Raw genomic sequence first — 17,525 nt, 5'->3', positions numbered from 1 at the left:
TTGGAATAACAAGAAAATGATGTGATGACTCGGACTTGGTGTTATGGGTTTGTATGTACCATATATTGGGGCTGGGGGGTGGAAAACGGGTGAAGCAGAGATCTACATATTAGGTATTCATGCAAGTACGCGTTCGGACATAATGGATCTACATACATGAACAAAACGAGGTCGCCGCTCAGACCTATACGAGTGTGCAGAAATTTGTAATTTGTTCAAGGTGCCAGCGATAGCTCACCTATTCTTCGCAAAGGACACCGTGGGATCTTTAATGTCTGCAGACAGGACGCCCAGTTTATCATCCATCCGAGGGACGGTGCACACATTGATGAATCGCCCTGCCTGCGAAGCACCAGGGTAGATGTTCACAGCTGGGTTGGGATTCAATCCCAGGCTAGACAGCTTAGGGGTGATTGTGTGTACCGCTCGGTCATCCTGCCAGCCCGAAGGCATACTTTGTAAACTTAATAATGAAGAAAGCTGTTTGTGTTCTGCTGCATCAACATATTTGTCTCCAACAATCAAGATATTTGTCCTTTTTTACATCCTTGCATTAAATGTGTCCTTCAGCTTAAACTTGTTTTCACAAATTATATTGTAGCTGTCATCGCCCTGCTGATAAAGCTGTGCAGGCGAAAACGTGAAGGCAGGACCTGGTGTTTATCGAAACGTGAAAATCCACATGACCATCACACATTACCCTCATTTGGGTTGTGGATCTTGGTAATACCCTGTGGAGATCTCTCCCACTCCTACCCTCTGGCTACCCAAAACAAAACAAGGGTTTAACCCCCAAAATGAAACTGAAATGGTCTTGCTTTCGTTAAAATAACAAAAGCCACACATTTTTTCAGCATACCTTTCTCGAAGGGTTACAATTGGCTTAGCTTTGGCACTATTGTTTGGATATTTTTTTTCCCCACACACGTGCATAAGGACTCGTACAGTTGCTAAATGAGAGTGGGGAGAAGATTGGTATTGGAGCAGTAGGGAACTGGATGACAGATACATTTTGAGACAACACATGATCGTGGGAAGCTCCAACTTCTCGGAGGGTAAGAGAAGAGCAGCCGTCTGATAAATGTGCTGAGGTGGTTCCAAGGTCCGGAAATGGCGGAGTTAATGGAGTGGGGGGTGATTGAGCATTTATTATTTGTGCAAGTGTCATTAACGAATGAAATAAATAAATACATACATGAAACAAAAACAACACTGAACTTTTAATAAGGTGGAGTCCTGCCTCAGTATATGGATATGCCTGGTATTGACTTATGGTTAGGGTAGTGGGCTTGGGATCCAAGGATCCTGAGTTCAAATCCCACTTAGCTGTTGACTTAATACCAGGTGGGGTTGACTCTGCCTGTCAACCTTCCGAGGTCAGCAAAATGAGTGCCAGCTTGCTGGTATACTGTGTCGGAGTGGAGACCCAATAGCCAAGTAGACTGCTTCGGCAGCACCTATGCTCTGCACAGAGTATGGTCCCAATGTATGGATTGAAGTATATGGATCACATTAGATCTTAGAATGAAGATCTATGCAAAAGTATATCTGTGTGCCGACTGCACACACGTTCAATGACGTATAGACAGATACAATGGCCTCTGCCGTCGCTTCAGGAATGGGGAAGGTGAACAAAATCCCAATTATTCCTCTCTCGCTTGATGTAAAGAGCTCCATTATCTCCCTGCATCTTTCAGATCGATATACAGGACCTATAGGTAAAGAGGAATGGAATGAATCAACGAAGTCTCTTGTTATTAGCCCTTCTCCCCTCCCCCCCCCCCAGCAGTGGGAGACGATGTTTTGTAATCACTACTGTGTCTGTCTGTCTGTGTCAAGACCATAACATTTTTACCATTCGAGCTTTTGTCTCACCAAACCTTTATTTTCAACAAACCAACAAACAAACCTGTCTCAACAAACCTTTTATTTTGATAATTATGGAGAAAATAATTAGAATTGAGTCAAAGTTGTTTAAGGGCAAAGTTGTAACGATAAATAGTCCTTATTAAGCATGGCAACTGCAAAAATTAATTTTCACCTTGGAGACAAGTTCTGGGAATGTGGCTGCTTGGGGGAAAGTTGATTACACGGAGGCCCCCTCCCTGTAAACTGTTTATTTCTCGGCAGGGAAAAAGACCAAAAGTGTTCAGGGCTTCTGCTGTAACTTCTTGTTTTGATAACGTTAATGTTTGAATAAGAAACGTATTACAAACCACATATGACTGCATACATTCTCTCTCTCTCTCTCTCTCTCTCTCTCTCTCTCTCTCTCTCTCTCTCTCTCTCTCTTACTCTCTTACTCTCTCTCTCTCTTACTCTCTTACTCTCTTACTCTCTTACTCTCTTACTCTCTTACTCTCTTACTCTCTTACTCTCTTACTCTCTTACTCTCTTACTCTCTTACTCTCTTACTCTCTTACTTACTCTCTTACTTACTTACTCTCTTACTTACTCTCTTACTCTCTTACTCTCTTACTCTCTTACTCTCTTACTCTCTTACTCTCTTACTCTCTTACTCTCTTACTCTCTTACTCTCTTACTCTCTTACTCTCTTACTCTCTTACTCTCTTACTCTCTTACTCTCTTACTCTCTTACTCTCTTACTCTCTTACTCTCTTACTCTCTTACTCTCTTACTCTCTTACTCTCTTACTCTCTTACTCTCTTACTCTCTTACTCTCTTACTCTCTTACTCTCTTACTCTCTTACTCTCTTACTCTCTTACTCTCTTACTCTCTTACTCTCTTACTCTCTTACTCTCTTACTCTCTTACTCTCTTACTCTCTTACTCTCTTACTCTCTTACTCTCTTACTCTCTTACTCTCTTACTCTCTTACTCTCTTACTCTCTTACTCTCTTACTCTCTTACTCTCTTACTCTCTTACTCTCTTACTCTCTTACTCTCTTACTCTCTTACTCTCTTACTCTCTTACTCTCTTACTCTCTTACTCTCTTCCTCTCTTACTCTCTTACTCTCTTACTCTCTTACTCTCTTACTCTCTTACTCTCTTACTCTCTTACTCTCTTACTCTCTTACTCTCTTACTCTCTTACTCTCTTACTCTCTTACTCTCTTACTCTCTTACTCTCTTACTCTCTTACTCTCTTACTCTCCTACTCTCCTACTCTCTTACTCTCTTACTCTCTTACTCTCTTACTCTCTTACTCTCTTACTCTCTTACTCTCTTACTCTCTTACTCTCTTACTCTCTAACTTACTCTCTTACTCTCTTACTCTCTTACTCTCTTACTCTCTTACTCTCTTACTCTCTTACTCTCTTACTCTCTTACTCTCTTACTCTCTTACTCTCTTACTTACTCTCTTACTCTCTTACTCTCTTACTCTCTTACTCTCTTACTCTCTTACTCTCTTACTATCTTTCTCTCTAACTTACTCTCTTACTCTCTTACTCTCTTACTCTCTTACTCTCTTACTCTCTTACTCTCTTACTCTCTTACTCTCTTACTCTCTTACTCTCTTACTCTCTTACTCTCTTACTCTCTTACTCTCTTACTCTCTTACTCTCTTACTCTCTTACTCTCTTACTCTCTTACTCTCTTACTCTCTTACTCTCTTACTCTCCTACTCTCCTACTCTCCGACTCTCGACTCTCTTACTCTCTTACTCTCTTACTCTCTTACTCTCTTACTTACCGAAGGGTACTGGCTTACTCTCTTACTTACTCTCTTACTCTCTTACTCTCTTACTCTCTTACTCTCTTACTCTCTTACTTACTCTCTTACTTACTCTCTTACTTACTTACTGACTTACTCTTACTCTTACTCTTACTCTTACTCCACTCTCCACTCTCCACTCTCCACTCTCCACTCTCCACTCTCCACTCTCCACTCTCCACTCTCCACTCTCCACTCTCCACTCTCCACTCTCCACTCTTCCTCCCCCCCCACCCCCACTCCCCCACCCCTTCCACTCTTCTGCCCCCTACTCTCGCCTCACTGGCTGGTCCTCCACTCTCACCTCACCTCACCCCTCCTCCTCTCTCACATTCCCTCCACTTGGAAAGAGAGATGAATCTTTTTGACTCGTATCAAATTGAGCCCACCCGTAATGTCCACCTCTTAGGATTAGGTAACGGTAACCGATGATAATGGTTATATAATGATAGCGCGCCAAGCACAAGATGCCCCATTTTATCAATCGCTTCCATGTTTCTTTATTTACCATGAGCAAATACAACCAGTTGCTTCATTGATGGGAATATTAAGGATGGGACAGGAGACAGAGACACAGAACGAGACCCCGTCCATCCACAAATATTTGCAACTTCTTATCTGAAACTATACATACGATTTCGATGAAACTTTACCACAACATTCATCACTGCGTATTTACCAAAGTTTGTTCACGGCATTTAAAAAATTGCGGTCTGAAGGGGTCTGTGGAGAGAGTTTACGGGGGGTTGCCCCCCCCCCCCAAAATAAATAAATAAGGTATTTGTTTTCTTCTGAGAAACTACACACAATTCAGATGAAACTTTATCAGAACCTTCATCACCCATGATGTACAAAAGTTTGTTCATAACATTAGAAAAATGAAGCTCTAAATGGGGTGTATGGGGGGGTTGCCCCCCAAAATATCTTCCGGTATTTGCTTTGTTCTCTGAAACGACACGTACAATTCCAATGAAACTTCACTACCATCCATCAAGATCATACTCTCTGCAGAGCGTTGGTGCTGCCGAAGCAGTCTCCTTGGCTCGTGGGCACAATCCTGGACGGGTCGCCACTCAGACACAGGATACCGGCAAGCTGGCACTCATTTTGCCGACCTCAGAAGGATGACAGGCAGAGTCAACCCCACCTGGTATTGATTCACAGCAGAGTGGGATATGAACTCAGGATCCCAGCAATGCAAGCCCACCACCCTAACCATTAAGCCAACGTCAGGTATAAACTTGGCTCCAACCTTCATCATTCATGATGTACCAAAGATTGTTCATGACATAAAATCATTGGGGTCTGAGGGGGGGGGATTGCCCCCCAAAATATGTATTTGCTTTCTACTTTGAAACAACACGCACGATTTCGATGAACCTTGACCACAACTTTTATCACCCGTGATGTACCAAAATTTGTTCACAGCTTTAAGAAAAAAAATCCATCGGTATTTACTTTCTTCTCTGTTACATATTTTGTGGGTCATCCATGCCTACCAATGGTTCCCTGGTTATCTTATCCAGCCGCTACCAGGTGAGTGCCCAGGGGTGTTACCCCTTTATTTTTTAGCAGTCAGCATTGCTGATAAGTTTAATTCCGGAGTTTACATTTTGAAGTTCGGCTGAGGTTCAGAGATTCTGGAGGTTATGGCATGTGCGGAAATGAAATAAAGCCACGAATGCTAGCATCTCCGGCTGTTTGTAAGCATTGCAATGTATCCATCCGTTCGCCGGTTTGATGATCAGGCATTCGATGATGTAAGTGAAGAAAGTGGAAAAAAACAAAAAACCATTGCGGCCTGTTTCCAGTCAAGGCGTTGTCAAGCAGGCCAAAAGAAAAATGCTGACTTAATACCCCATCGAGGGAGAGCGAGGTGTCTGAGGATAGGCATGATAAAGGAGGTAATTAAATAAGGCCGTTAATTATGTTCAAAAGGGGGGTTTTAATTGACCCAAACACCCAATTTTCATTCATGCACTTCCTCGGAGTTCCGTTGGTAGGCAAGCAAAGTTTTGGCCCACGAGGTTTAATGGTTTTAGAGTTATGGAGGAGATACACTGACTGACACACATTAACATTTATCATTACAGATTGAGCTTCAGTGTGTCTGTCCAGGCAATAACTTCTTTTCCAATTCAGCTTTTGTTATCAAATCTTCAACAAACCTTTATTTTGAGAATGTGGAGAACACCAATGAATAAAAAATATATATATATATATTTTTTCTTAAGCTGTTGTTTCAGTCAAGTTCATTTCGAGTACTGCACTGTGCAAAGCAGATGCGGACAGGCTTTCTGTCCGCATTTTGGGATGCTTTCTAGTTTACCGCATTCATTTAATTAATTAATTAAACAAACCAGTAAAATTGACAGATCGGGATTTCTTGCCACTTTATTTTGGAGTTGATATATTCTGTCGTATGACTTCCACTGCATTTCCTTTTTCTAATGCTGGAACCCCGTCCCTCGTGCACAGACTGTTTCTTACGCCCAGCTCCTGTCTCCAGCCTACCTGCCGCCATGCTCGATGCAAACGGGCCCTCGTACACTCCAACGTCTCGCAACGCTCGACATGGGAACCAGGGTGAACCCTCCACTGACAGAAACGGGTTGGTAATTTTCGGGAGAAAGTGTGGGAAAGGCACAAAGAATAGGCGTGTTGAGTGTGACTGTTGGATCATGTGAGGGGCATTGAACAGTTGTGGGATCAAGGTATCCATTGGCATCCAAGAGCCACAGTTTATTGCTTTTTTTTTTAAAACTTGCTTGGATGCGTGTTTCATTTATTCCATTGATTGAAATAATCTGACAAGCCTGGTGTTGGCTAAGGTGGCTGCCTTAAGATCTTTGCGTCTTGAGTTTGAGCCCCCGTCGTGCTGTTAAATCACACCAGGTGGGTTGACTCAACCTGTCTTACTTTCAAAGTCGGCAAAATGAGTACCAGCTTACTGGAAGGGCTGTATCGGCGGCACAGTCACGCTCCTGGCAATGATGCAACCAGCAGCCACGTGCTGCATACAAAATAATAACAACATTTTTAACATTGCTTGTTGTTTGAGAGTATATTTGGGAAATTTGCTGTATTGTACAATCGTTGATCTTACTGAAATTTAGCATCAAGGTGTCTTCAAATTGTTATACAAGTAAGGTGTTTACTCCTCTCCTCCATCGATCATCTTCATCATCGACCATGCCCGATGCAGAGCGTTGGTGCTGCCGAAGCAGTTACTCGGCTACATTCCTGGTCGGGTCACCAACTCCGACTCAGGATGTCAGGGCAGGAACTTGTAATTTTTTTTTTCACGGTGTCAGCGATAACTTGCTTACTCCTATCGAAGGGCACCGTTTGTCCACCAACTAATGCCAGTGGACGGGACGCCTGTTTAACGTCCATCCGAGGGATGGCACACACATTGATAAATCACCCTGCCTGTGAAACACCAGGTAGGCTGTTCATAGCGTGTTTGGGATTCCAACCCAGGCTAGACGGTTTACAGGTGAGTGTGCGTACCCCTTGGGCCTCGGCCATTCTGCCAGCCCCACTCCAAATTAAAATCATAAACACTGGGTGGACGTGTTTAGCAAAGGTGTAGCCTGATGGGCAGCTGACGTTTGGCACGGACGCGAGTTGCTTGAAAATGACGGGGTCCTGATGGCTGGTGGATGTGACCAACCCACAAACTCTTGACCAGGTTGAGGCTTATATCCTTGAGTATCTCTGTGCTAAGCTTGTCAAACTATCTCGAGACAGTATTTTTCTCCATTGTACACAAATATTTGGGCTTGTTCAACATCTCAGCAAGGTGGATCACTTGAAACCCCAGCACTGACCATCGACAGTGCAATGGCTGTCATCTAAATGTGGGCTTCTCAATCTGTTCAATGTGGACCTACTCAAACCTATCGCTCTTATGGTAACTGGTGATGAAATGTGCCATCACCATTTGTTGCCTGAAACAAAATTGGGAAAACATTCAATGGAAGCACAACAGATGACTGCCTCCCTGGCAAGATCACAGGCATGATTTTCTGGGATGCCAAGGGAATCGTGCTGGTGACTATATGCCTCACAAAACTACAATTACAGGGTAATATGACTTCGTATTCCTGCAAATATAATGGCAGGCCATCAAGGACAAATGCTGAAGGATGTTGACCAAAGCACCTGTGCACTCTTTATGGACAACGCACCTGTGCACAACACCCATCTTGCAATAACTGCAGCTGGATCACCCTCCGTACATCCTGGACCTGGCTACCAGCGACTACACGATTTTTGGCACTTCAAGTCCCACCTGCATGGCTGCTGTTTCAGACAAAAAAAACTGAATTAAGTAATTACGACATGACTGGAAGAGTAACCTGGAAACCTTTTCTTTTACTGGCACACACAGCTTGAAGGACAAATGGAGCGAGTATCTTGAAGTCTCAGGACACAATATTGAATAATATAAAATTTAGTAACTTGGACGAGTTTCAGTATCTCGTTGATAGAACATTTTGGACCTCCCTCATGTTCTTATTTGGAACATTTATTAAATTATTATCTTGAGAAAGACAAGGTTGTCCTTGAGAGAGACCGAAGACGCAGAGTTAGCATGTCAGTTTCTGGGATTGCACCAACGCCCCCGACCTCATCTTTTTTAAAACTTCCACTTGCTAGGTTGGACTTTAATTGTTTCCGAGTTGTCCGTTCGTCCATCCGGATATTCGTTTACGCGATAACTCAAGAAGCAAATTGTAGAATTTCATCAAACTTGGTAAAAAGGTAAAGTAAGACAGGGCAATTAAGTGATTAGATTTTGGGCCAGATGTGATAAAGGTCAAGGGTCAAAGGTCAAGGTCAAACTCTGAAATTTTACTGTTTACGCCCGAACTCAAATATTGGACAGAATTTCATATTCTGGTCAAATATGTCAAGGGTCAAATATGTCAACACTCAAGTGTTTGCGCGGGAGAGCGGAGGCATACCCATCGACTTCGTGCAGTCGAATTACTCTAGTTTATTATTAATTTTAATTAGTATCATGAACGGAGCAGCAAGCTCATCGACAAACAAAGTTGCATGTGTGATGATAAAATGATCAATAACTTGTTGATGTCACTGGACATAGCTTGGTCTATCAATATTTTGATGGATGACATCGATGGAATGTTCATTGAGATATGCTAATTGCCATGGGAAGCAATGAGAAGCTGAGGTTTCTGCTGTTGACCCTTTGTTGGAGTGAAAAGATTATTGGAATCTCCCAAGATGATGTGGAGTTTATGGGCGTATCACTTTCCCAACGCAAACAGGTCGGTGGTCACTGTCTTCTCCTGCCTCTTTTCTGGTCTTGCACCCTCTGCTGTCTCGGTGCTTCCCCCCAACCCCTCGGGTTTCTGCATAGCTCACACGGTCCACTATCAACCCCCTTCTGGTGAAACTACCTAAATCCAGGATCACTGCTCCACTGCTTACCTCTGCTCATTCGTTCCACTTTTCCCACCTCTTTTTATTTTCTATTTTTATTCCCCCCCCCCCACCTGCCTTCCACATTCTATTCAATCTCATTCTTCCCTCCAGCTCTTCAAGACAGCTGTTCACCACCATCTCACATCGTCCCCAATCCAAAACCATGATCTTTTGTACCCCCGTCAACCCTCACACCACTCCCACCTCCTCATGCCCACCTCTTTCCTAATTTCCAATTTTTCCTTCCTGAGAGTTTGCATCTGTATTCATCTTGTCCGTCCCATGTGTCCTCCTCTACCCTTTATTCCTTGCCACATCCCCTTATTCGTCCAAGTCTCCCTCTTTTATCCTCCAACCCTGCTGTTGGTGCCACCCCATCCCCCGTCTACTGTTCCTTTTGTTCTGTTGCCTCCTTATCCATTCGGTGTTGTGGCTTTTCCACGAGTCTCGACTTTATATACAAAAAATATAGAAAAAAAACCAAGAGGGAGGTGGGATGGGGGCGAGGGTCTATTATCAGATGGGAGTGAGTTCGAGGTTGTGTGTGTGTGTGTGTGTGTGTGTGTGTGTGTGTGTGTGTGTGTGTGTGTGTGTGTGTGTGTGTGTGTGTGTGTGTGTGTGTGTGTGTGTGTGTGTGTGTGTGTGTGTGTGTGTGTGTGTGTGTCAGAGTGGGGTGGTCAAAGAGCACCTGGGGTGAGAATGACTGATTGAGAAGGAGGGTCAAGATTTATGGGTTAAAAGTCGAGGGGATTGGAGCTGCTTATCTCGATCAACGTCCTTTGTTCTTGTGCAGCGCGCAAATCAACACTGGCCTTCATGAACAAGACGAGTTCTTCCTTCTACCAATCTATTAGTTTATTCTGAAATGATTATATCACATCCTTTAACCCGTCTTGCTAACAGAACTCGGTCATAGGGTGTTTGTTTTCCTATATCGTACAAACATTTTACAGTTTCGCACCTTCAGGTGTTGTTGTCGGACGTCTTACAGGTGCAGGGTTGCTGGAGGGTCTGGAACCCGGAGAATACGACCCTACCCTCCTCGATAACCCCCAGTGGTTGAGCGGTCGTCATAAGCGTGTTCTGCTGTTCCCGTCATATATGGTACTTATACGGCACCGGTGGTTACTTGTCACGCGTTTGCGATGTGTGGAACGGCTGGACGTGTGCACCTGTCCGCAGTGCCTTAAGTGTTTAACTTCACAGACCACGGTGGTCGAATACGTCCGCCCAGCTGACTTGAAGAAGGGGATGAATGAGACTTTCCGAGAAAAGTTCCCTCACATTCACCTGACGCTCAGCAAGATCCGCAGGTACAATACACCTGGAATGGCAGTTAAAGGTAAAATTGTTTTTCTCTCCAGGTTGATGGAAAAAAAAAAAAAAACTTGGTGGGGGGAGGACAATCACCCCACCACACCTTTTCACCACCAACACACCTTTTCAACCAATCATTCTGTAATTAAATATGTTGTGGGGGGAAAAAAGTTGGGTTCAACATAATTTTGGGAGACTCGAAGGAGAGAATGTCGCCTCGGCAACTAGGTTAACCCGTTTGGCATTCCCTTATGAGCACACAACCTCGTGATGATGGAAATCCCTTGAACCATTTGGAGTGTCATTTATCTTCTGATGTTCTTGCAATTTGTGTAAGGGTTGTTTCTTCTGCTGCTTCTTTTTCTTTTTCCTCTTCTTCTGCAGGTAGCATCATTAGCTGAGGGTTTTGCCTCATTAGCGATGAACAATTTTTGTTTCTAAGGATTAACATTTGCTTTTTAGCTCTGGGTATCAGTACAAGTCAAAGTGAGGATCTGCATGCCATTGTAAGAAGTTAATAGTTTTCATCCTGTGAAAGAAACCTTCCTCATACCTTTTATACCCCCACCTTCCCTTTGTTGATCACAATTTGATTCTTACAGCTTGAAACGCGACATGCGGAGGGTCGCCTTGGATGATTGCGGTTTGGAAGAGGCCGCTTTGGCTGCGTCATACGTCCACTTCGAGAAGCTCGTACTGCAGGCTCGCCTGGAGAAGTCCAACCGCAAGCTGGTGGCCGGGGTTTGCCTCCTCCTGGCAGCCAAAACCATGTGCGATCTTCGCCGCACAGAAGTCAAAAACCTGATCGACGTGAGTTCATCGATCGGTAATTTGGCCTTGGCTGCTCTGGGTTCGATTCCTCACCTATCCTATGAACTTTAAGTGGTCATTCAAAGGAAAAGAGTTGCATCACAGTGTGCCATCCCTGGATGGACCATAAGCTCTGCGAGCATTTGTTAGTGGATTTTAAAGATCCCACAGTGTTTTTCGATGAAGAGTAGGCAAGTCGTTGCTGACACTGAACAAATTCCAAATTCCTGCTCCATCTGTCAAATGGGGAGGCAATAGCAAACCACCCAGCATAACCCGTGCCAAGAAACTGTCTCGGCACTACCGACGCTCGGCCTGTCAGCAGGGTGCACCAATAATAAATGGATGACGAATCGAGAAACTGTTTAGAAAAACCATGATGTTTGCAAATTCAAGCTCGACGCCATATTACATCGTTTTGTGAAGTCGATTGCGATGAGCGTCTTGTGTGGAAGAAATCTAACTGTTACCTCGTAGCGGCTTGGTAGTTGGGTGTATCAACCGTCACTGCTTTAACTCACCGGTGGCTGTTTGGAGTGGGGTTAAGACTAATTGTCTCCTATAGGTGACGAAAAGTAAATGGAAAACGCCACTCTTCCATCGCTTATAGTTACACGAGTCTCTGGCCATTAGTGTAGTGGACTACCTGGAGCCCCCTGCGTTTCACCTGTGGGATCACTTGTGCATTACTTGCAAATCTTTCAGCTTGGCTTCTTGCTGCTGATGCTTTTGAGCTCAACCTTCACCTGAGACAGTACAGATGTAGTTCACCTTCAAAATGAAAGATGGAACTAGACAAATGTCAAAACAAAACGAGATAAACCAATTAGAGGAATCAACACAACTCGGAACTGCCAGATATCCATGTTCATCTTGTGCGTCCAAAGAAATGGCTCGACCATGATCCACGGGTTGGATATGTTCTACCATCCGCAGGTAACCAAGTTGGATTTGTTCAATACGCTTTGAGAGCCGATTATAGCGAGCGGATTTCCATCAGGATTTATATAGTGTCGTGTCAAAAGTAACAGGTTGTGTTTTTTGTTTTGGTACATGAAGTTGAATCTTACGAAAGAACTAGAATGAAGACCATAAGACGAGAAAAGAAAAAACATGGTGGAAAGGAGACAAACACCAACAGCAGGATAGAGGGACAAACAGGATACTTGGAGGGAAGAATGTATGCCTGGTGTTGGCTTAATGGTTCGGGTGGTGGGCTTGGGATCCTAGGATCCTGAGTTCAAATCCCACTCAGCTGTTGAATTAATACCAGGCGGGGTTGACTCTGCCTGTCATCCTTCCGAGGTCAGCAAAATGAGTGCCAGCATGCTGGTATACTGTGTCGGAGTGGCGACCCGTCCAGGATTGTACCAGATAGCCAAGGAGACTGCTTAGACAGCACTAACGCTCGGCACAGAGTGTGGTCCCGATGGATGGATGGAGGGAAGAATGGGTGAGGGGAGCTGGAGGAGGACACACGTGGTGGATAAGCTAGATCCAAGCTCACATACAGCAAAAACGAATGGAAAACAAGGAATAGAACAAAAATAACAAGAAGGGCACTCTGACATCGCAACGTCGCCAGATATGCCTCCGCCCACATTATCACATCATTATACATGCTTATACCAAGTTTGATTTAAATCCCTGGACCCAGATTCAAAATCGAATAAATAAGATTCATCGGATGTCCGTCTGTTCGCATTTTTTTTGCAAAGACCGCTAGGCCGACAACCACCAAATTTGGCGCACACAGATCAAGTCCTTCCTGGGGGTTGTCCTAAGTGTATTTTCATCCACAACCTGAGCCTTTAAAGACCCTGAAGAACCATCAGACCTTTTATTCGTTTTTTTTTTTTTTTACATTCTTGGGAGATAAGACCCCTTAAGACCGCGAAGACCCAAATTCCCTGAATTTGGGTCGTAAGACCATTGAATTCCCTGAACACAATTAAGACACTTTAAAACCCCAAAGACCCCTTAGACCCCAAAGACAGTTAAGATTCCGAAGATTCTTGAAGACTCCTAAGACCCCCACAGAGCCGGAAGACTCTTAAGACTTTGAAGACCCTTAAGAACTGTAAGACCCTTGAAGACCCTTTTACCACCTGGTGTTCTGGCTCTTCTGTCCTCTACACAGTTCCCACACCCCATCAGTTCTCCTGTCCCCAATCTGCCTGCCCCATTCCCAGCCCTGCTGGTTCTCCTGCTTCTCTCACTTCTCAGTACCCCCCACCCCAACTACCCCCCCCACTACTTCCCACCCATGCCCAGGCAACGCCGGGTAACCCTGCTTGTATTAAATAATTCTGGCTTCCAAACCATGCATCCGATCAGGTTGAAATTTAAAACATATATTCCCACATCACAACTACATCATAATTGTGATGTTTCATGTCGATTGATATAGTGGTTCAAGAGAGAATGTTAAAAAGATTTTCGTCCAATCCAATATGGCTGCCAGACAATGTGACCTATTAATTATTCGTGAACACCCGAGTATCCCCACGGCTTGGGGAACGTGGGTGAAGTTTCTCCTCAATCTGTCAAGCTGTTCTCGAGAATAAGATTTTTAAAGGTTTATTCTTCAAAAAAAAGTAGCTGCCAAACCATGTGACCTATGACATCATAGGTGGAGAACTTTTTGTTCCTCATGGATCGATGATCATGCCTGTAAAGTTTCGCCAAAATCTGTTCAGCCAAAAAACTTTTTTTTCAGTTTTTATGTTAAAAACAATATGGCTGCCAAACCATGTGATGGATGATGTCATCAATCCCCCCTCCCCCCCTCCCCCGCCATACAATATAGCTTGAGATGACCATTCAAAATTTTCATACTGATTGGATAAAGAGTTCGACGTATGCAATTTTGACCCTAACGAAGCTACCTATGACATCATCAAAAAAAATCAGATTTGTTTCCCATTGGAGTACACTTCACATGTGTGAAGTTTCAATTTTTTTCATGGAGCGGTTTTGGAGATCCCCACAGGAGATTTTGGAGGTCCAAAGTATTTTTTTTCCTTTTTTTCCAAAAGCATGCCACACCACGTGATCTATGACATCATAATTGTCATCAAAACATTCGACAAGAGTAGTCGTACCGATGGTGAAAATTTTGTGTCAATCGGTTAAGCGGTTGCAGAGAAAATAAGCATGGATGAGCGTACAGATGAACGGACGACCTGAAAACATAATGCCACCGGCGACTTCATCAGCGGAGGCATAAAAAGAGGGAAAGGGGAGAAAACACAATAACCTGGAAAAGAAGAGATGTGCTTCAGAAGGGTTAATGAGGGTGGAAGAGATCATGGGTATGGATAGGGGATGACCTGAGGTGATGGTGAACAGCCCTTGAGAAGCCCTGGAGGGAAGAACAATGAGCAGATACTCTCGGTCCCATACCTTTTCACACACACACACACACACACACACACACACACACACACACACACACACACACACACACACACACACACACACACACACACACACACACACACACACACACACACACACACACACACGCGAAACAAGGCAAGAAGAGCCTCACAAATATTGTAGACAAGCCAAATTACCGAGTTTGTTGCCATGACAATTCAGAATTCAGCCAATCACCACCATTATCTGATCAGGTTGAGCTAATGTTATGAGGAATAGATGTCTGCAACATGAAAGCTGAACGTTCAACAGTTTTTGAAATATTATGTACACAAAAGTACATGGACAGATGGTCGGTCGGTCGGAGCACATTTTAATCCCCCCTACCCATCTCCGACCTTGGCGGTAGGGTGTGGGACAATGAGAGTGTAGAGAATTTGGAAGTTGATTCCACGGATGGGGATAAAAAGAGAAACGAATGAGTGGAGGTGAGCAGTGATCCTGGATTTTGGGAGTTTCACCAGAATGGGGTTACTGATAGATGGCATGCACCCTGCAGAAACCTTTGGAGGGGTGAGGAAAGGACAGAAGGTTGCAAGACCGGAAACAAGGTAGACCACCAACCTCTTTACGCTGGGGAAACAACAGGCCCAAGCAATTCATCGTCACCGAGGAAGTGTTCAGATTATTGTCTTTGCTCGAGAATCTTATGGAAAACCCTCACAATTATTCTTTATATTATTGTGATCAGAGTAGTAAAAGATGAAAGAGTTTTTATTTATTTGTTATGTTTTGCTGCGAAAGTGTTCTTTATTTTGAATGCATCACATGTTTTTCCTTCCACCAGAAGCTGGAGGAGCGATTCCGTGTGAACCGCAGGGAACTTATCGCGTTCGAGTTCCCAGTTCTCGTGGCTCTACAGTTTGGGTTGCATCTCCCAGACAATCAGGTGTTGCCACATTACCATCGCCTTACCTGCTGAAACCCGCTCGTGGCTCGTCACCACTCCAGGATCCAAGCATCCAGGTTTTCGCTCCACCATCTCGGACGTCGTTACTTTTTGAGCCGGGGTCCCGATGAGCCCTTTGCAATGCACCTTAGCCTTGATTTCACCATGAGAAAATGTTTCGGTGGATACTTGCATACCCAGAATGTCCTCACGCGTTGCTGGATTTTTAGTTTTTGACTTTTTTTTTATTGCACTTCAAAACATTTGCTTGCATCACGCTGCACGACGCCGAGTCTACGTGCTCCGAGAAGCTCCAATATACGCGTATGATGACGGTCGCTTTCTGACTGCTCCGATTTCATGGTAGGCATTTTGTGTTAGAATGTTTACAATTTCGTGCCATTGAGCTGGTCTTGATATCCATGGCGTCTGCAGACTTGTCTGTGTCTGTGTCTCAAATTACTTTGTTTTTTGTTGTTGTTAAGTGCTTCATCATGCTGAAGAGTGCAATAATAATAGATTTTAAATGATTGGTTATTTTGCTTTGTCGCTATTTAAGGACCTCTCCTCATGTGGGTAGTTGTCTGGAATACCTGCCTAGAATTCTGTGTTCTTTCTTCATCCCCTCTAACTTAAAATCAGCAAAAGATTGTGAACAGGTGAATATAAATAAATATATATATACCTTGCAATAGTTGAGCAAACTCAATGGTGGCAGTTCTCGTCGCAAGTTCGATAACTTCGTGGGTCGCACTAAAGTCATATATAGAAAACATTTGAAATACATCTCACACATGTATGTTTTTCCATTGATGTGAAAATTCTTGAAAGAAAAACAAACAAACTTGATTTGGTTTCCTATGCACGCCTCCTGTCATTGCAAAGAAATCTACTTATTACGTACGCAATGTGTGGAATCAACGGGACGTTCATTGAGGTGTGCTGACTGCCGTAGAAAGCAGGGAGACGCTGATGTTTCAAGCGTTAACCCTTCGTCAGAACAAAAAAGGATGAGTGGTTGCTTTGGAAATGTAGAAGCGTTTTTGTGGGAGGAGGAAAAAGGATCAAAATAAATTACTACAAAGTGCATGGAGCCGAAGCACTTGAGTGTGGTTCAACTATTCCTCTTGTGTAACTTCGGGCACGGATTAGCAATTCGTTCGAGGTGCTGCTGGAAATTGCCCGTTCTTCCAAGACGACGCAGGATCTTTAACGTCCCCAACAATCAATGCTAGTCGACTGAAATCCAGCTTAATGACCCACTTGCTTGACCATACACTCATTGACTTAACGCTCTGTCTACAACTCACCAAGTATGTGACAGAATGAAACACGAGGAGCTAATAAAAATTTGTGATGGTTAAAACCAAAGGATGTTGTAACTATACTTTTACCAAAAGGCAGTAGTGAGGAGAGAAGATCAATGAAGTGATTGGATGGTAATTCGAAGAGGAGTCGGAAAGAAAGTGTTTTCTCACCCAGATTGTTTGGCTTGCATGAAGATATTGTGACGAACGTCATCTCCGGATAACTCCGAGAGGACGGTGCATCTTAAAAGACCTCGAGAGCCAGTCGCCTCCAGAACTTCCAGCAGGATCCCACGCCCAGTCGTGTTGCCATACGATGAAGCTCGAGCACAAGTGAGTGTCGTGCCGGCAGTCACACAACAGATCTTAATTAGTTGGCTGAGCGTAACCTATTGTTGTGCAACTGCTTCGAGCTATCTGCAAGCCCAATTAAATTTGGCCAAACACCGACAGCTGCCTTACATCACCATCAAAATTGACAGAATACATCAAAACACAATCTCTTTCTGAACAAGGAGTCGACTGACACAAATGGAGCAAATTCACAGATATATATATATATATATATATATATATATATATATATATATATATATATATATATATATATATATATATATATATATATA

The 17,525-nt window shown here is 43.7% G+C and overlaps 1 protein-coding gene across 5 annotated transcripts in view; it reads left to right on the top strand.

Annotated features, from left to right (window-relative positions):
- The window catches only part of LOC147009292 (CDK5 and ABL1 enzyme substrate 1-like), a 43,702-nt gene extending 27,252 nt beyond the window's left edge, over nucleotides 1-16,450 (top strand). For 2 of the 5 annotated variants that reach the window (XM_085862058.1, XM_085862056.1), the window contains 5 exons: nucleotides 6,154-6,286; nucleotides 10,124-10,236; nucleotides 10,339-10,445; nucleotides 11,052-11,259; nucleotides 15,488-16,450. In XM_085862058.1, the coding sequence (XP_085718184.1) occupies nucleotides 6,154-6,286; nucleotides 10,124-10,236; nucleotides 10,339-10,445; nucleotides 11,052-11,259; nucleotides 15,488-15,622 (696 nt within the window). In that variant the 3' untranslated portion in view covers nucleotides 15,623-16,450. Of the gene's footprint in view, nucleotides 1-6,153; nucleotides 6,287-10,123; nucleotides 10,237-10,338; nucleotides 10,446-11,051; nucleotides 11,260-15,199; nucleotides 15,252-15,487 lie in introns of all 5 variants that reach the window. The other 3 variants (XM_085862059.1, XM_085862060.1, XM_085862057.1) reach the window with 3 other exon arrangements.
- Nucleotides 16,451-17,525: the final 1,075 nt, after the last annotated feature.

Source organism: Eptatretus burgeri, chromosome 17 (assembly GCF_056783735.1).
Source record: "Eptatretus burgeri isolate ZD-2024b chromosome 17, Ebu_testis_v1, whole genome shotgun sequence".
In the NCBI taxonomy this organism is placed as follows: Eukaryota; Metazoa; Chordata; class Myxini; order Myxiniformes; family Myxinidae; genus Eptatretus; species Eptatretus burgeri.
This window is presented reverse-complemented; position numbering and strand designations above follow the sequence as displayed.